General features: G+C 44.8%; 1 protein-coding gene across 2 annotated transcripts in view; it reads left to right on the top strand.

Moving 5' to 3' along the window:
• The first annotated feature begins 11,071 nt into the window (after window positions 1-11,071).
• Window positions 11,072-20,430, top strand: part of Slc6a2 (solute carrier family 6 member 2) — a 49,483-nt gene continuing 40,124 nt past the window's right edge. For both annotated transcript variants that reach the window (XR_010046917.1, XM_023560645.2), the window contains exons 1-2: window positions 11,072-11,650; window positions 12,139-12,466. Coding sequence is in view for 1 of the 2 variants with exons in the window: in XM_023560645.2 (XP_023416413.2) it covers window positions 11,204-11,650; window positions 12,139-12,466 (775 nt within the window). In the remaining variant the exon portion in view is untranslated. The remainder of the gene's footprint in view (window positions 11,651-12,138; window positions 12,467-20,430) is intronic.

Here is a 20,430-nt window from a genome sequence, read left to right as displayed (position 1 = left end):
ATATAATATATATCATATATGCTATTAGACTAGCTGTATAATTGTTACATTATTTTCTATATTTTATATAGGTTTTCAATATTGGATATTGAAATTTAGACTCAAAATAATTTATTAATAATTTAGACTCAAAAATTTAGACTCAAAATAAATTATGAAAGAAATAAACTGAAAACAAAGATCCCATGCTATCAATACATGGCAACTGAAAATAAATGCAAGGAAAATAAAAATGGTCAGAAAATTCTAGTTTGACCCTGCTTTGACCAGAGAACGCTGACCCGAGGGCAGGCATGTTGGTCCCGGACTGAACCTCATTTCTTCCATAATTAAGAAAGAATAGAAAGAGTTGAACTTTTTCTCTGAAGGATTCATGACTTCAGGCAGGCCCTACACAGAGCTTATTCATGCCTCTAGAAATGAGCTGCAGGGGCCCGCTAACCTCTAACTATCTTCCCTTCTATGTATTTTGGTGGAAGACAGGGAAAACAGAAGAGAGAAATTATTATCAAAACCTGGAAAATGTTTAGGAAATCTTCCTTCCTTCCCAAAGCCTGTGTCTCCAGACCCTTCCCCAGCGCTGTGGGCCCAGCGGTCCCACAGACCTCTCCTGTGATTTTTTTTCTTACTCTGAGGCTCAGTTTGAATGCTTCTAGAAGTAGAGCTCTCCCACTCTCAGAGAGCAGCCTATGTGACTTCTGATACAACCGTATGTGTTTGTGGACATTTTTGAGTTGTACAGAATTAACCTGTCACCTCCTCTGGGTGGATCCAGCCCTTGGTCTCTTCCTGAGACTCGAGGGCCTTTCCCACCTCCCTGGCCTCACTCTTCCAAGTGGGATCCTTGTGCAAAGGGTGGACACAGTGTTAAAGAAGACTTCAACTCAATGCTTTGTCTATCCTTGACCACCTAAGTTGACTGTGCTTCTCCATACAGAGAAGTGTGTGCCCGGAAAGTCAGTGGTGTGTCTTTCACCCCTGGGAGAAGCAGCAGTGGCCCATGATGAGCTCTCCCTAACTCTTTCACCACCAAAAATCCCACCCAGCATAGACTCTCCTCCCATTGCCACTGTAAAGACATCAGTCTTCCCAGCTATCCAGCTTCCCAGTCTTCCCAGCCTCCTCTCTGTCTCATTCCTTCAGGATGTGACCGCCTGCTCTGATGAGTGCTCCATAGAGTGGGTGTGGGAGGTGGGAAGACCCTGAGATCACATCTCAGGGACCAGGTTCTGAATTCTTAGGGTCCTACTCATCTATGTGACCTCTGGAGTTTTAATAAATTGGAAGGGTCTACCTGTTACCTGGGAGGAAGAAGAAAGAGCATGGTACACAATAGAGGGGGGAAGATGTCACCAGGTGCTGAAAGCCTGGATAGATGTAGACAGTGAAGTGAAGGAGAAGAGAGGAGAAACAGAATAGCGTTTGGAGGGTGGTTCTGAGGGCTTGGGAATGGGTAGGTCAGCCTTAGAGAGGGGCCAGGCAGCAAAAGCACAAACTAAGAGAGAGACTATTAGAGTCTAGAAATGCACCCAATGAGGCCTCAACTTTTCCAGCCAAAAAGGTTGAGTGGCCCTGCTGAGTAGGAGAAGCTCAGGTAGAGAGGCACGAAGGAGGAGGGGACCAAACAGGAGGCCACAGAGCCTTTGAAGTAGAACTGGCAAAGTGTATGTCCTGAAGCCAGCCTGGATCTAAGTCCCAACTCCACCTTCTGATGCTCCACTCTCCTGCAACTCATGATAGAACATTTGGCCACTTTTGACACTGTGAGGATATCATTAAAGGATGTTTTACCAAACAGTACCTGCCATTGTGCCTAGAACCAGTATATAAAGGACTAAGATCTGTGTTACACACATTCTCACACATGTCCACTGCATGTTTAGCATGTGCTAAACACTGTTCATGCTCTTTTCTCCCACAGATGCATTTAAACCTCACAACCACCCTGTCAGATAGATTCTGTTGTGGACCTCATTTTATAAATGAGAAACTGAGGCACACGGCAGACCCAGGTTGACACAACCGGTAAATGAGAGGCAACATTTAACACCCATGTTGTTAGTGTGAACGTTGAGAGTCACTGTGCCTGCTTGCTACATTAAGGCCAGGAAGTCGGGGGTCCATTAAGCAACTGCTAGGAAAAGACAATGATATCTGCCATAAGAAGGTCAATAAACCATTGCCCAGGGCCCTGCTCTCTAGTCCCCTGCTTTGCTCAATCCAACTTTGATCTTGGGGACTGCAATAAAGAGGAGGAGTAGGGGAAGAGGGGAAGGAGAGGAGGCAGCAGACTTCTGAAGAACACGCAGTGTTCTCTGTGTGTGGCTCACAGAGTATGGCTTACTGCCTATGTCACTGTCACTAGGCAGCTTACTAGTTCAGGGTTCTGAGCAGAACTGAGCTGGAGCAGCTCAGGCTGAGGGCAACAGACCCCAGCCCTTGGCTTCACTGTGCCGAGACTTTATGACCATTACCTTGAAGGGGGAGCAGCTCATGCCTCTATCCCCATGTGCACCCCATATGTCTGCTTTGGGGGTTTTATGGATGCTGCTGATATCTCTAGGGTGACTCTCTAGACAGTGAACGTGAAGCAGTTCTTTCTGTTCCGTCACTCAAAGGGTGACACAATTCCCAGAGGAAAGGCAGCTCAGCCAGGAAACAGCCATGTGTTTTGCTCTAGACATTGTCAGACCAGGACTAGGGAGAGAAGGCATTTTGGGGGGCAAAGCCAATGCAAATCAAAGTGTTAATGCTACTCTCAGCCTGGTAGTGTTATGAGATATATGTCACTAAGACTGGGGTTTTAAAAAACAAGAATAATCAGTCAGGCGTGGTGGCTCACGACTGTAATCCCAGCACTCCGGAGGCTGAGGCAGGAGGATCATTGCGAGTTCAAGATCAGCCTAGGCTATAAAGTGAGCTCAAGGCCAGTCTGAACTGCATGCATAGAGAGACCCTGTCTCAAAAAGAGAAAAAAAAAAAAAAAAAAAAGAACAACCCACAAGAATAAACATACAGATTCTTGACCTCCCTGAAAAACCCATTGGATCCAAATTTATGGCCTGAGGCCCAAGAATTTCTGCTTTTAAAATCTGTTAGACTGGCTAAAGTTGTGAAAGTGTAAAAAGTCACTTTTGCTTCTAGGACTAAGCAGTGACTTTTGTAGTCATAATTGCTACCAGCATCACAGAACTTGACAAATGTGATCCTTTAACTCTCTTTAGAGGTATTGCTATACTCATTTCTCAGGTGGGAAAATTGAGGCTTAGAAGCTGAAGGTCACCCAAAAGGCAAGTAGTGATGCTGAACTTTGATGACTTTTTTCTTAAATTCCCAAGATCACCTACATAATTATATCAATCCACATTTTTTATTTCATTTCAGTCTTGAAATTGAAGTCAGATTAAAGTGATTTAAAATCTGGAAAAGATATTAGCTTCCCATTCACATAAAAGAATTAAAACATTTTTACAACCACAGCAACAAATAGCCCATACACTATCTGGGTACTGTTTTAAATGTTTGTATAAATTCACTCATTTAATCGTTTCAATAATCCTATGAGGTGAGCACTGTTATCATAAGCATCACCTTACTCACTTTACAGATAAAACTAAGATATAGAAACATAAGGGAACTTAACTAAAACTTCACAAGCAGTCAGTGGTAGAGCCAGGATTGAAATTCAGGTAATGTGGCACCTAAGTTTATTATTATTATTATTATTATTATTATTATTATTATTTGTCTTTTTGAGACTCAGTATGCAGTTCAGATTGGCCTTGAGCTCACTTTGTAGCCCAGGCTGACCCCAAACTCACAATGATTTTCCTGCCTCAGCCTCTGAGTTCTGGGATTATGGGCATGCACCACCACGCTCAGTTTCTAGTTTTGTACTTTTAACCTTCATATTGTTCTGCCTCTGCACGCTGCAAGAAAGCTTAATTTGGTAAGTTTCTCAGGAATAGATAACAAAGGGTCCCTGACTCAGGTGAGAAGGTAGTGGCAAAAACCACGTGGACCTCATGTTTTACCAATGAAATCATTAGGAAATGTTTCCAAAGGAAAAAGAAGAGAGGGTACGGGAATTATAGGCAATATTTTTAAAGGATTCTCAGATGAATTTTATGTGGGAGTCTACAAATTTCTCCAAACTGTGTGAAATATGCATTATACATTAAAAAGACAAATAAATGAAGAGATATACTTTCCCCTTGGATGAGAAAATTGAAAAGACATCATTTATCCCTGAATTAATCTAAAGAATAAATGTAATTGTCACTGAAACTCCAATGGAATTGTTTGTGGAATTCTGCAAGCTAATTCTGAAATATGTAGGTAAGAGCACTGTCAAGGCATTTCCAAAGAGAAAGACCTGAAGATTATTGCTTCATCAGATAGAAAATCTTACTACTGAGCAAAGTGAAAATGTGGTATGGCTCAAGCACACAATGGAATAGAATAGTGAGAGGCCAGGAAAAGCTCAGCCACACAAGGAGCTTTAAGATAGAGAATTCTCTGCTGAGAAAATATATAACCACTTCATTACAATTAATTTTGTTATTCACACAAAAAATAATGAAGCAGATCCTTACCTGACACCCCATAAAATAATGCACTCCTGGAGGATTCATGCCATGGATATAAAAGACAAAACTAACAAATTTTAAAATATAATTTAGGGAAATATTAGGCATGGAGAATTTCTTAAACTGGACATAAAAACATATAAAATAAAAGATTAATACATTAAATTATCATGAAATCAATAATCTATCAAAATAATCGTAAATAAAGCAAAGCCTTGTACTACAACCAAGAGAAAATGTTTGTAACATAATAAACATAATATAGAGATTAATACTCAGAATATTTCACAAACTTCCGTACATTAGAAAAAAAAATAAGCCAGTAGAAAATTGTGCAAAAAATATGTGTCACCATTTCATAGAATAAAAAAGCAAAACCCACAATGACCTAAAACCATGTGAGAAGATGTTCATCACAGTGGAATGTAAACTAAAACCTCAATAGTTTTTGGAATGGGTAGTGGGAGAAAGAAAAATGCTGAGGAAGTAGACCTTGTGGGGAATAAAAATGGTTTATTTCTTAACCTGGAGGATTGGGTGAGGTCTTATATGTGCATATAATAATAATCATGCAGTAGTATATGTGCATATAATAACCATGCCAATAGCTCTACAGCTCTGGAGGTTGAGGCAAGAGGAAATCAAGTTCAGACAATTTAGTCTGACCTTGTCTCAAAATAAAAACTAAAAAGTGTCTGGAAATTAACTCATTATTAAGTCCCTGTCTTCTGTCCCAGTCTCTGTCTCTGTCTCTGTCTCTGTCTCTGTCTCTGGCTCTGGCTCTGGCTCTGGCTCTGGCTCTGTCTCTTTCTCTCAAACACACACAATTAAAACTACTATAAAATACCATTTCACATTCAAAATATTACTAATAGTAAAAAGCTTAGATGATACTAAAGTTAGAGATTAGAAATGAAGTTAGAGTTGCTGCTCCACTGCTGGAGACAGTTGTGGCTGGAACAATCACTTTAGAGAACAGACTGTCATTACTGGATAAAGCTGAATGGATCCATAGCCTACAAACCACCAACACACTTGTAAGATGAACTGCCAAAATAAACTCTTGCATGTGTATATAGCAGGTTTTTAACAGGTTTATGGACAGTGTTGTTTGACATTTTTCTAAAAATCTAGGAACAATACAAAAAATCTAAATGACCTTCTTGTTAAATACATTAAATAAAGAAGTAAGTAGTTATTATTCATACAACAGAATGACAACAGTAAAATGAGTGAATTATATGGCCAGTTCCATTACCATGAAAAAAAATTAAAATATGACCTTGAGCCAAAGTAGCCAGAGTAGTATCTATAGTATGATTCCTTTCATAAAAAGTTCAAAAAAGATTGAGACTAAGCATTGTCTTGTTTTAGGAATATATGCATAGGTGGCAATACTTTAAAAATAAAGCAATCATGGTTGCTAAATTCATGGTGGTGGTTGTTTCTGGAGAGGCCAGAGGAGTACAGGAAAATGCTGAGGGAGAGACACAGGAGATCTGGTGGAGAATGAAGGAGATGTTCTGTTTCTTAATCTGGAGGGCTGTTTGGGGTCTTTTTTGCCTATAATAATCATAAGTATTATTTATTGAACTGTGAAGTGTTCATACAGTTTTATGTATTTTTCCACATATGATGTACTTCATGCTAAATTTTACAATGCTAAGCACGCATATTTCCGGGAGGGGAGCCCACTTTTTATATCCATCTGAGTGTCACCTGATCTTCTAACTGAAGACAACGAGTCCTCATGACAAGGTGATCATGGCCCATTCCTGTCAGCTCCCTACAGCCCCTCTCTGCCTTTGAGAGGAACATGAACCAGGTATGGACCTATGTCCCTGTAACTCATGCCTGTGGTAAGGACAAATTTGCATCTGGGGACTTACAGAGGTAAGGGAAGTTCTTCCCTTTCTCCCAGGAGACTAAGTGTCTGAACACCTCTTTTGTGTTCCCCTTCCCTTGCTTTCCTGACATGATGTCTGTTTTTCTTCTCATGGCCTCATTCCATCTTGCTGAGGGAGATGGCTGTTACCACAGAGCCTAAAAACAGCAGATCCCAAGTCAACCTGCAAGGTGTTGGGCCCCAGCCTAGCACACTTTCTGCCACGCCGTCTGCCACGCTTGTCTTTCTCTCCCCTAGCAGTATGTCCCTGCCTGATTTGGCTTCTGTCAGGGGCCACAGCCCTTAGCTTGGGTTGGGTTGACACGTCCACAAAAAGACACATTTGCTTATTTGTCTATATCAGACATGGGGAAGTTGGGATTTTATTCTGAACAGCAAAAAGGAGCAACTGGATAAAGAGAATCACAGAATCTGAACTTGTTTCTAAATGATTTTTCTGGAAGCTGTGTAGAACTCAGTAATGGGAGGGCAAGGGGAGAAATGGAAGGAGTTATCCCTGAGAGGTCAGCTCAGAAATACAGAAGCAGATGCTGTGATTTAAAATGGAAAAGTCACTGCAAAGGTGTTGGAGATGTGACATGATTTATGGCCCACAGACTTTGCTGCAGAAATGAATGCTGGAATAAGAGAAAAAAGAGTCGAGACTAAATCTAAGAGGTCTGAGGAACAGAAAGAAGGTGCCATTATCTAGAAGGTGAGGGCTTGGAGAAGCAGGCTTGTATGTAATCAGGAAGAGCGATTCTGTTTGGACATGACCGGCTTCACGTGCCTTTTATTATCTATGTAGAGATGTCTAGTCTGTAGTTGAATAAAGGCCTATGTGATCCTGGAGGGAGGTCAATGCAGAAAATGTAAATTTGAAAATTATCAAGGGATAGATGCTCTTTAAAAATGCCAGTGCCTGAATGGTGTCAGTTGGATTGGGAACTTCACAGCAAAGACTCTAATGATTGAGTCACATCTGTGTGGGCCAAAGCATCAAAGACCCTGAGGATATTACTGGAAAGTATCCTGAAGGAGACTAATTTCAGGTCCCTGAGGTCTTGTGTTGAGGGAACTTTTTGCTATTTGTAAGTACAGTACAGTTTAGATCAATGACCATTAGTTGCAGGGCAGATCAACTGTAATAAAACCAAGAGAAAGAGAAGAGAGAGAGAGAGAAAGAGAGAGAGAGAGAGAGAGAGAGAGAGAGAGAGAGAGAGAGACAGAAAGAGACAGAGAGAGACAGAGAGAGAAACAGAGAGAGAGACAGAGAAAGAGACAAAGAGACAGACAGACAGACAGACAGACAGTTGTCTTTGTTAGTTTCCTCATTGGTGCAGTATAGGAGGAGGTTCTGATAATGTCTTCAGGACCCAGCCCATCCTGTGTGTTTCAAGGCCCTGGTGTCTGCATGGAAGTGGCCAGAGCTGGGCTAACAGCACCAGCCTTTGCCTTATATCTCATGGCCTATGTCACCAAGTACCATGGTAAGTGGAAATGACGCCTCCCCAGAGACCATGTTAGCTCTGATAATGCTCCAGTCTCCTGCCCACCATTTGCCCTCAGGCCACCTGCAGGGGCAGGATACAGGGCACCGAGAGAAGCCACATGGCCCCATGGCTGTTGGAGCTGTGAGCAGGGAGTCTGGGCCGGAGATGGAGGAGACGCCTTGTTTTCAGCCCAGGCCCAGCCTGATATCCTCACTGCTGACCCCCTGATGTCGCTGAAGTCACAGGGGGACTCTAAGGACTTGCTGATTGGCCCTCAGGTGGTGTACATGTTGAGGGGAGATGAGCCTCCCTCTACTCCCATGGCAAATGTGTCCAGGGTGGTGCCCACACCCCCTCACTGCTCACGCTGCCCGCCAGGGCAGACCCAACCCAGAGGCTTCCTGCTGCAGTACCTGAACTATGCTGCAAGATTCTCTCCCTCTTGATAAAACACCCCCACCCATGTCAGGCAGGCCGCAGAGGCTGCTAAGTTGGCCCATCAAAAATAGCCTTAATGGATAAACATTGGGCCTCCTTATCCTCCATTGAGCCAACCTGAGTCTTGCTGCGTGCCTCAGAGGACACATTACCATGCATAACCTTTGCCCCAGCGCTAACTGCTCCTTGGTTAACTCTCCATCAGTTTCCTTGCCCTTCCTCTCTTGTTACTTCCTTCTCTCCCAGTGCTCCCAGGGATTATCTCCCAAATAAACTGCTGGCATTTAAGTCTTTGTTTCGGTTTTCCTTCTGATAATATCTCTTCTAGTTCTATTTTGTACACATTTTTGGAGTTTCTCTCCATGTAACAGGATGTGTCAGGCACTGTTCTTGTCTGCAGCAGGGAAATCATACATATAACTATATTGGGAAAATATACAACCATTGTAAAGAGGAAGTGGTAATCAGGAAAGACTTCACAGTGGAAGTGATGTGGAGGATTTAGAAGTTGAGTAGGAGTTTTCTAAGTAAATAAAAAGATGGATAGAGCATATTTAAAAATCCAGTGACGTACAAAAGTATAAGCATAAAGTTCAGAGAACTACTATAGTTTAATATCTCCTATGTTGCTATAGAATAAAATATATTTTGCAGGTAGTAAAATGTTTAGCAAAATGATAAAAGAATTAGAATGTGAATAGATATGTTTGAAGAGCTAGGCAAATTCTTGTCTGTATTGCTGGTGGTGTTTTGATTATCTATTTTGGTTGTGTATCAAATGCTCATTATAGACAATTTGGCATATATAAAGAGGCATAAAGAAGAAAATAAAACTCTTCAAATTCAGGGCTAATTAAATTATATGGTATATCCCAGAGGAATTTTAGGCCGAGAAGTCAGGTGGCAAGACTTGAATTTATAAAAGAGGTCTGCAAGCTGATGTTGATTTTGTGGCAGGGACAATACTGGACTGAGTGTGGGATGACCAGTCAAGAGGCTGCAGCAGGGACAGGTGATGGGACGTTCTGTAGGGGCGCAGTGGGAACACTGGAGCTCCACAGGTGTTTCCAAAGTGACTTTGCAAGGATATGATGACCAGTTGGACAAGGCATGGGGGAGAGAGAAAGTAGGGAACATGACTCCTAGACAGATTGTGAGTGTCTCCATCCATAAATTGGTGAAGGGGAAAAAAGTTCAGAGCAAGGAGGTTCAAAGATCCTTTCAGGTCTTCTACTTCTAAACTGTGAGACTTAAGACAAACCCTGGATCCCTCAGAACCGCAGTGTCCCAAACTGAAAAATGCAAAGATGATTCTATACATTTTTCCCTCACAGGCTTTTTGCAGTGTATAATCCAAAGGAGATAAATACCCTACAGGGATGGAAATCTCCGATTCTAGTTCTTGTGCTACAACCTCTGCACCACCTTGCCCCTGGCCTCCCACCCCTGATTCCCAGGACAAGCTTACTGGTCTCCAAGTTTCCCTTCCTCTTTCTGCATCTTACCCAGAGGACCTCTGTCGTGCTGGTTCCACTGATAAAAATGGTGGAAACACTTACATGTTTGACTGACTCATTTACTGACTCATTCATTCACTTACCTCACCACCAGTTGGCGTCCTGGCAAGTTCCAGGTGCTGGGAGCACAGTGGCACGTAGGGCAAACAGGTCTTTGCTCTCACAGAGCTCATATGTTGCTGATGGAGTGATGCAAAAGCACAAGTAAATCTGGGTAGTGATGTAATGAAGAGAATAGAGTAGGGTGCTGTGATAGATAGTGAAGGTGTATTTTACAATAACGAGGTTGAGAAAGGACCTCTGGACTGAAATCTAAACTTCTCAAGCAGAGGAAACAGCAAAGCTAAAGGGCCTGGGAATGCGTTCAAACTTGGAGTATTGAAAACAGGAAAACTCAGTGTTGCTGAGTTTATACAAATTGTTACCCATTTCATCTTCACCTGCTGATTCAACTCTGCTTCACTACCATGCTCCTGTGGGCACAGCCAGTCCTGACTACTGTGCTGGGCAGCTCTGTGCCCTGAACTGGGTGCTCGTGGATGGCAGACACCACCTTCCCAGCTTCCCTAGTGGCTCTGTTCCAGCATGTGGCAGTGATCAGACTCTCTTTGATGGATGGGTGAATTAATCAGTGGATAAGGCAACTGAGGAGCTAGCAACCACTGGGTCCAAGTGACTGAGGCTTGTATGTATGGAAACGTTACCATTTCAAATTCTTTCCCCCCTTAATCAAACTGAAACCCAAGCCCCTCATCCCTCACCGTGTTTTACTCTCTCATGGCACAGATTACTTCCTCCCTTACGTTATAGTGTGTATATTTATCACGTTTCCTGTTTCCCCTTGTCTTCCTTGCTGAATGAAAAGTATGTTGTCAGGAATATCTGGGGCTATTGTCCACTCGTGAGACTCTAGAACCCAGACTGCCACATACGAGGAGGGTGCAGAAACAAACGGAGGAGTAAACAGGCGATCCGTTCTCAGCCTCACAGGAAAACGGTCACGGTGTCAAAAGTTCTGTTGGCTGCTGGAACAGAGACCTGGGAAGGAAATACTGGGCTGTGACCTTTCGGCACCTAGAACCAGAAAAACAAAACAAAACGGACAAAAATCACAGCCCTGGGCATCCAGCAAAATGTTCCCATTTCATCGACGGGCTTGATTAGGGTAACTTAAGTGGCCTGATGACAGCAAATGACAGCGCTTGTGCTCCTGGGTCGCTGCTTTCTGTGGTCCTTTGGCAGTCCCTTTTGATGGGACTCGGATCCTAGTTTTCAGAATCTATGATTCTGTCTCCCTTCGGTCAGAAGTCAGAGCCTGGTGACTTTAGGAGAGCTGTGTGCTACTCCAGGATAGAGAGGAAAAGTAAGCAGCGGGTCCCTGGGTCCCCGGAGTCCTGGGAGCCTGGCCCCGACGCCCAGGAGCCCGCGCCGCGCCCCCGCCCCTGCCCATCCCCGGCTGCCCTGTCAGTCTCCATTAGCGCTAACAGGCTCCAGACCGAGCGGGCTGGGAGCTGGGTTAATGCAATCGGCGCGTTACCTGGGGCACAGGCTACATTACCAGCCCGGCCCCCGCCCGGTGCGATCAGAAGAGCCAGCCTGCGTCCGTCCGGCCGGCTGCCCAGCGCCTCTAGCCGCGCCCCAGTGCCACGCGGCGGAGCCCGGCCGGGTGGCATCCCACAGCCCGCAGAGCAGAGCGCTTGGCGTGCGGATCCCCCAGCTGCAGGACATGTGAGTGTCGGTGTCGCGGGACCAGGCTAGGTGGGCGGGAGGCCCTGCTGAACCTCAGGAGGAGTGTCCGTGAGCCGAAGGGTAGACTGGCCAGCGCCTGGCTGTCGGAGGCGGCGCACACCCGAGCTGGGACGCCTGGCGGCAAACTGGCTGCACTGGGTCCTCTCACTGCGTGGGAAACTTCAGATTCGGGAGCCCGGACCCAGACGTTTAGGGGCTGCAGAGCGCCGGTGACCCTTAGCAAGCTTGGCGAGGTCTTCAGCGACCCGCAAGGCGCTCAGGGGCGGTCTCCAATCCGAGGTCTGCCTCGGTCCCTCGCGTTGCAACCCCGAGTCCTTCGTTTTCCAACAGTCGCGCCCCCTTTCTGGTAACACTGAGTCTGCTCAGAGCCCGCGGATTCCGATGCCCGCGGTGCTCCTGGGTGGTTAAAGTTGGCCCAGGCAGGCAGGAGCCCTGAGTGAGAACCTCTTTTCCTTTTCTTCAAGCAGAGCTTCGACGTGCTCTCGCCAGCACACATGAAGTCCCTCTCGCCGGCCGCACCCATTCTTCTGGCGCGGATGAACCCGCAGGTGCAACCCGAGAACAGCGGGGCGGACCCGGAGTCCTTGCAACCCTCTCGGGGATGCAAAACCGCTGATCTGCTGGTAGTGAAGGAGCACAACGGCGTCCAGTGCCTCCTGGCTCCCCGGGACCGGGACGCGCAGCCTCGGGAGACCTGGGGCAAGAAGATCGATTTCCTGCTGTCGGTGGTCGGCTTCGCGGTGGACCTGGCCAACGTGTGGCGCTTCCCCTTCCTCTGCTACAAGAATGGGGGCGGTGAGTGCGGGGTCAGGATGAGGCTTTGGACTTAGGAAGCCACTTGTGGTACAACGCGGTACTGGAAGTGGACAAAGCCACCTAGGAGAACAGAACGATGGAAGGGGACAAGACTGGAGCATTGGAGGGAGCCAACCAGGGCTCATGGAGAAAGCAAGTTTGGGGTTCTTGGTGACGCGAGAAATCGAGACAGGACTTTGGACAGGGATAGGTGCGTGGGTGGAAGAGTAGAATTGGGGCCCCCAATTGGTTGAGGAACTCTGATCTTTGATGGTTCCCAGGAGTGGAGGTGGAGATTCAGAGAGCTTGAAGGAGCATCAGCAGGCTAGAGAATGTGACAAACAGAGGCAAAGAGACTCTAAATCCTGCACCTTGAGTCTGTGGGCAGGTTCTCTGAGCCAGGAGCTGACAGAGCGGGAGGCCTTTGGGGAAAGAGAAACACACTAAGAGAAACAAACCAGTGTAGGAAAGAATACTACTCTCAATGGGGCAGTAGTTTTGGTTCAGGTATCAGCATATACAGCCTAGGCAGCATTAGGTCAGTATTGGCCAAGAACTGGCCTGCTCCTCGGAGCAGAGGACTTGGGTGAGTGTGTGAAGTCTCTGGCCGCATGGCAGAGTGAGGTGTCATTGGAAGGGTCTGGAGGATACAGTGGAGCAATCTCCGCTGGCCCACCGTGGGGTGGTTAGTAAGGTTATCCACCTAAACTGGAACAAGAGCCTCTGGGTCCCCTAAACCCCAAGGACAAGATAAGGCAAATCCCTAGGCAAGCAGCTCAGAAGTCAGGGTGCTTTGCCCAGAAGTGTGCAGAACACCCAAGTCCTGCCACTTTAGCTATGATAAGCTTAGGGTTCCTCTGCAGAGAGCCCACTGAAAGACCTTGCAGAGGAAGAAACTGACCCAGTTCCGGAAAGCTCTCTCTTCACTGTTGCACCCTATCTGGCAGTGGTGATGGCTCAGGGCTTGAGGGAGGTCAGTGGTAGGGAGGCTGAAAATTTAGAGGTGAGTAAGGGGAAAGCTCATGACCTTGGCCCACATGGTTCTTGCTTTCATACGTTCTCTGGACACTGGATTTAGAATGGGCAAAGGGAGTGGACAGAGACTGTGTAGCTCTGAGCATAGGATGCCGTGTATAGAAGCATTTAGCTCCCTTCTGAGGGAGCTAGCCCTACGTTGAAGATGGTAGATGAAAGTTTATATCTATGGTCTCCTCTGTCATCTCCTGAAATAAGTCTGCAACAGTCAGGTTACTGTCAGACAAGGCATTTGGAACAGTAGTCTTGAATTCAGGAGAAATTGGGACCTAGGATCTGATCCCAGGGGTCCCTAATATTCTAGGAGCTCAGCACTTGTGTCTGGCCCTATGTCAGTCAAGGGTATGGTAGAAAAATGAAAAAAGGGAAATAGAATCAAGAAGTAAAACTTTTTCACATTTGAAGGCCATAACATCTCAGAAGTTTCTGGGGAAATTTGTGCATTCTGGCCTTTGGGGCTCAAAGAAGGAAAAACATATATTCTCCGTATTTTTAGCAGGCAGGAGATGATGAATGAAAGACAGATTGGAAAACCTTAGGCCGTGCCACCCTCCATGTCCTCAGTGACCGTCTGAGACTGCCTGTCCCTAGACAGCTGAAGTCTCTACCATTAATCAGCACTGTTTTTCTGGGGCCACTCAGTGTGAGGCATAATGCTCAGCTCTGTAGGGGTCACCTAGATGTATGAACCAATACTTCTGCCTGCCAGGAACTTTAATCACCAAAGGTCCTCATTGTCATGCTGGGACAAGTTCTATCCATTGTTATATCTCTTTGTTGAAACTAAAAGCACCCCAGATGGCCAATTTGACACATGAGCTAGATAGATATTCTAGGGCTTTCACTGACATTGTGTTCATATGGCCATCTCCACCATAGCAGTAGAACCCTTGCTGTGTATGGGAGAGACTGCTGGTTAGGGGACAAAATGGAGCAAATTTGTTATGATGAGTGATCAATCACCTTCTCTCCTGGGCTTGTTATTTTTGTAATGGCTCATGCTTAGTTATTCAATAATTTTTCTCTTTGTATATCTCTTCCAAACAGACTCTAGGCAGAGACTCTATCTTTTTTCATCCCTGTATTTCTAATGCCTAAGATAGTCATGCCTAGGAATGTAGGAATGTAGTACCTGGCACCCTAGATGTTAGGATTCTTAGCTGTGGAATTCTGTGTTTCAGTTTATTGCTGTGTGTCTTTCAGCAACTCTCTAAGCCTTAGTTTTCTCATCTGTCAAATGAAAATAATGATGTTCATTTCATATCATGATTGAAAACCAAATATATTCATGCCCCTAGAAAGCCTGGCATGGGATATGGCTTAGACAAACAGGCTCTGATTTTCATTAGTGTCATTAGAAAGATGTGTGAAATGGAAGGGAGAGGCAATAAGTGCTTGTAAAGTTACGAGGAGCGCCTTACCAAGTGCTTAGGGAAGGTTGGCTGTGATTGGAGTTTAGCTGTTCTGGACCGGAAGGGTATGGGTAGGCTTGGGAGGGGAGATAGTATTCCAGTTGTGCACCATGGCCAAGAATATATGAGGGGTCATCTCAGGGTGGGAGTGAAGGCTGGCTGAAGTGCAAGATAGAAAAGATAAGAGTGGAGAGGAAAGTTGAGGCTGTGCTACACAGGCTTCGAATGCTAGGCTATAGGGTAAGGGTGCTATGCTGGTGAATTTCTATTTCTGGTTAGCATGTATGAAATTAGCATGGGGGAGCAGGGCAGCCCCAGTCTCAGAGGATCCAGCAGCTCCTATTGTAACTTACCTATTACCCCTGCAGGAATATTTAGCTGGCTTGATCTCTACTTGATCCCTCCAGTTCCTTGTCAATCAGTTCTCATTCAGTGACTCTGAAATCAGTCTCAGAGATGGTCAAATGGGTATCTTGAAATTCCTACATAACATTTTTTTAAAATTTTATTTAAGGAGAAAAGAAAAAAAAAGCAGAGAAAGGGTACAAGTTATACAGATTTACAGAAAAAAAATGAACAGTAGGAAATCACTAGTTAATGGATTACATATTGTCATCTTAGAAATAATTGTTCAAGTCACAAAATTAAAGCTTGTAAAGTGGACATTCCAACAATGATACTGCAAACAGTTCTGTTCAATGATCCAATAAAACTCTGTGATATCATTTTCTATCTTATACACTTAAATATACATGCAGTTATATAGTTTAGAGCACTTTCTTTTCCTCTCTTTTGTACAATGACTATTACACATTTTGGGTTTCATTGCTCCCACGGTTATTACTTTTTTGGAAGAGAGTAAAACCAAATGTGACATAACAGAACAGAATCGGTCAAGTCAAAAGGGTGGGCATAATAGATAATGTAAAAACATAATACAAGGTGATCAACAATGGTTACCATAATGCCTCCCGCTATCTCTATACATTTTTTTTACATAACATTTTTTTTAAATTTTTATTTAAGGAGAAAAGAAAAAAAAAACAGAGAAAGGATACAAGTGAAATTCCTTCAATTATGAAAATAACCTAAAGATTTGAGTTTGAATCGCAGTTCAGTTATTGTGACCACAGGCATCACAGAGTCCCTGTCTGAGCCTCAGGTTCTCCGGTAGAGAGGCACATGAGCTTAGATGACTCCCTAAATTAGTTCATCTCCAATGCCCTAGCTTAGGGCTACACCCTGTTCTTTATCAGTTGCCAGCCTGTATGCTCTCCTGATGCCAATATTAACAGAAACTCTCCAGGTCTGAGCATTTGTGCTGGCCCAGACTGGAAGATATTTTGAAATGATCAAGATGCCAATTGTTTAGGCCCCTAGCTAATATTTTCTGAATGAATTACTGGGAAAAAGCAACCTGTCTGAATATCTTCCTGAAGTCCATGCTGTCTTGACAAGACATGGGAGGCCACAAACACTCTTAGAAATTTCAGTGCTTTAAAAGTTCTGAACATTAATGAGGAGTTCAGGCCTTTGGGGCCATTTCCAGGGTTGTATTTGCATCTGAACCTGTGGTGCTGGTCTTTGCTGGTCCCTGGAGAGAACAGGCAAATGGGCTGGGTGCTCAAGTCTGGTTCCCTGCAAGGCAACAGGTCACTGTGAATTACGCTCTGCCACGATTTTCTTCTTCCTCTTCTCCCCCTTCTTCTCACCCTCTTTCTCCTCTTAATTCTCCACCTCCTCTTCCTCCTTCTTCTTTTGGAAACATATGCTGACTTCTCTGCACTGTACCTTGTGGTGACTATATGGCTTTTAGCTTTGGAGAGATATGGATTTGAATCCAAGTTTCACATTTGCTAGAAATGTGGCCTTGTAGAAGTTGCATAGCCTATCAATCTGAGCCACAGTTTCCTTGTACAGAAAAGTGGAATATCCTCTGCAACTTCTACAGTGTGTGATAACACCAGAAAATATATACAAAGTGCTTGAAATAGTATAACATAATCAAATTTTCATGCTATTCTTCATTGTTGTTTGATGACATTGACTGCATGCTAAATTCAGAAGTGGAGTGATACCCTGATTTTGGAGGGAGAGGAATTTATCCTGAGAAGAAACTGATGAAGGTTAGTAAGGTCAAAAGGTCTTACATAAGCCTGAGGCTTGAGAATGGCAGAGGAAATAGGAGCTGAACTTTGTTCCACATGCAAACAGCCTAATCTTGTCTCACTGTGAATTTCTCATCTAGAAAGTGGGATTCACTGCATTTACTGCCCTGGTCTCAAGACATGCTGCTTCTGAGTCTCCAGTGGACTTCCCATCTTTCTTCAAGCAGGCACAGAGTCCTGGGCTTTTGGGAACTATTTCAGTCAATGTAGCTGGGATTGAGGTGGTGCCTGGTATAGAAAAGTGGGGATCCCAAACTCAGTGCCTTCACATACAGACTGGCTGCAGCAGATCTTCTGCCCCAGAGCTTGGGGAGCTGGCATTGGTTGTTCAGCTTGGATACACAATAAGCGGGCCGGCCAGCTGGTGTGTTGCTCCAGCTGGTGAATCTGCACAACCCTTTGCAGGAATGATGAGGGATGTATCTAGGACCTCAGTCTGGAGTCACCAGCATGATTTAGCCTGTTAACTGAATTGATCAAAATATCTGGAGAGAATACAGCTAATGAAAGCCCCAACAAGAAAGGATTTAACAGGGGAAAATGTTGCATTCTGTCCTGTGGATCTTAAGCTAACTGCCTTGATAAAGATTGAAACACAGAGCAAAGCTGGGGTGGTGGCACAGACCTGTAATCTTAGCCTGTAGGAGACTGAGGTAGAAAGATCACCAAAAGTTCAAGACCAACCTGGACTACATAGTGAGTTCCAGGCCAACCTGAACTACCTAGCCTTGGGGCTTTCATTCGCTGTATCTTCTATGCAACTTACTTCTGGAATTTGCTTATTTAACCAAAATCATTTACTAAACTATCACCATACGCCAGGAATACAAAGAGGAGCAAAAGAAAATTGCTGTCTTTAGAGAGATCGTAGTCTACTGGAGATATCCTAAAAGTTAATGCCACTTTAATTCTATTGTTGAAGATATTACATTCCAAATGAGGGAGGTGAGGTTATATTCTGTTCTTTGTAGATTATATTCCCCTTCACCACATAGTTATGAACCCTCCAAGCACATGACTTGTCACTTGTAAAGAGACCAAAAGGGAGCTTGGAACCCAAAACTGCTCAGAAGAAGCAGCCCCAACACCCATTTCTCTGAATTATACCTCATTCTTCTCATTAGATGTGCTAGGTTTCACTTACTGAGGACTGGCAGTGTTTCCTTTCTGAACCTGTTTCCAGGTCTCAAGTCTAAAACAAAGGGTTAGCCGGAGATGAAGGTGAAGATGAAGATGGAGGAGAAGGACTGATCCTTCGTTAGACCAGAAAGGCCAGTTTTCATCATTTTGTGTAATAGTCCTTTTCATGACACCAGGGATTTGTGCTGTGTAGATGGTTTATACAGATGCTCCGGGCTAGTCACTGATGTCAAGGGAAAGTAGCATCTGGGCCAAAGTTGTAGGAACCTGAAGCCAGTTAACGGGATCCTTGGTGGTTGTCCAGGGTCCTAAGGAGATCAACCTGGATCAGAAGAAGGATAAAGCAGATTCTACATGGTTTAGCCATCCTAAACCCAGCAGAGAGTTTCTGTGTTGCCAAACCTGAATGATCTGGGCTTGGTTTATTACAAGGACAGAGAGTTTTCCTGTAGAAAAGGTCATAGGATCCCAGATATGACTGGCAAAGCCTCTGTGTGGGACCCTACGCTTGAGGCTAATGACATAAAGAATTTCTTTAGGGAATATTCATGTATTTTACTTTCCACAGGGAGAAATAGAGAGTGGAGGCTAGGAGGGAATCAACAGGTGTAGCTGTAGGGGGATTAGAGGAGGGAATTCAACAGCACTAGCCAGAGGGAAAGGATGGACAGTGAGGCAGTCTCAGCCAGCTCCACAGGTTTTTGAAGCTAAGACGAACTCTCACTTGTCACGAGGTGAGGTGAGGGGCTGGGACTTTATGCCCGGGTGTGATGAGTCATGGGATGCCAGCTGCTGCAGGAAGCCTGCTTGTGTGAGGAGGCTGTCTTCAGTAAAGGCAACTCCCTAAGGACTGGCAGCTAAGGACTGAGCCTTCCCTGCTACTAGTGGAATAAGTCCTTCATGCTTGAAAGAAGTGCTGTACAGCACTAGGGGAGCTCCTTTTAGGAATGTCCCGAGGTATCATTTGTCATCAGTATTCTTGTTTGGATAGAAGGAGGAGTAGCTGGCCTTACTTGGGATGGGGAATAAGGAATCCAAAGGATTGTTTCAAGATCTGTACTGCTAAGCCTCTGGCTTGTGTGCAGGGCTGCGCTTTGCAAAGGGTCTGGCTACTGTCAGTCACACAGAGAGCCTTTACTTGCTGTCTCCAGTTGACAAAGCTGTGCCCCATCAGCCCTGTGGGTGACGACAGGGCACAATTCCCATTTACAGAGCACTCAACAAGTGTGTGACCCCTCATCTCGGCTATCTCCAATTATCACACCAAACGAGTGGCTCATGTATTATTGTATTGACTTACAAAGAAGCGGGCAGCTAAGGCTTTGAAAATGCACTTGTGCAAGGACTCATGGTTGTAAATAGCAGGGCTAAGATTTGGGTCATCTTTAACTCCAGACAAAGGGCCTATCCTGTGCCCTGGCCTTTAGAGAACTTAGCTCTGTCCCCCTCCGCTTCCCACCCAGAACTCTTTCTCCCACCCACACCGTGCTCCAGGTACCCAGATGCTGGATTTTCCTATCCAAACAGCTCCAAGTCCTCTTTCAGGTCAGCATGACCCCCTTTCTTGGTTTCTTTTTCCATCATGGGTTCTGTGCTGCAGGTCTGCACAGCTCCAGCTCTGAGGGGTACCAGGGGCTTGTCCACAGGGGTTGTGAGCAGAGCTTACACATGTGAAGAGTTCACATGCACATACAGAACCCCTCTCACATTGCTGGGTGGAGCTTAGGTGAGGAAGGTGGAGGACGAGGCGAACAGGGTTGTTTCTAATTAACCAGATTCCAGCCCAGAGATCCAAGAATTGAGAATCCCACATTTGAACTTTATAATTGAACCATTGCAAAGGTCTCTTTGTCAAAGTGGGAAAATAGACTGTGTTTCAGTTAATAGCTGTGCCTTGATTTTCATCTTTAACTCTGTTGACATGGGGACCGTAGACCACCATGTGTGGCCCAGCCCTCTTGTCCCAGCCCTGCCAGTACTGGGCAGGACCCCTGTGAGCAACTGTCTTCTGACTGGTATCTCATTCCCTTTTGCACTCTGTTCACTATATTCTTAAAGGTTTGGAGGATGGGGGACAAACTTGCTGCTACAGTCATTCACCAAACTTTTCCTTAGTCACAGACAGTGAAGGTCAGAGATGAGCTGTAGGCATTAAAGGAATAGCTCTGTAGATTTCCACTTGGATATTTTAAAATGTGGTCAGAATTCA

Source organism: Cavia porcellus, unplaced genomic scaffold (assembly GCF_034190915.1).
Source record: "Cavia porcellus strain 051 isolate PalLab524CR breed Dunkin Hartley unplaced genomic scaffold, mCavPor4.1 scaffold_4, whole genome shotgun sequence".
In the NCBI taxonomy this organism is placed as follows: Eukaryota; Metazoa; Chordata; class Mammalia; order Rodentia; family Caviidae; genus Cavia; species Cavia porcellus.
Note: the sequence above shows the minus strand (reverse complement) of the source record. Positions and strands in the feature narration are given on the sequence as shown.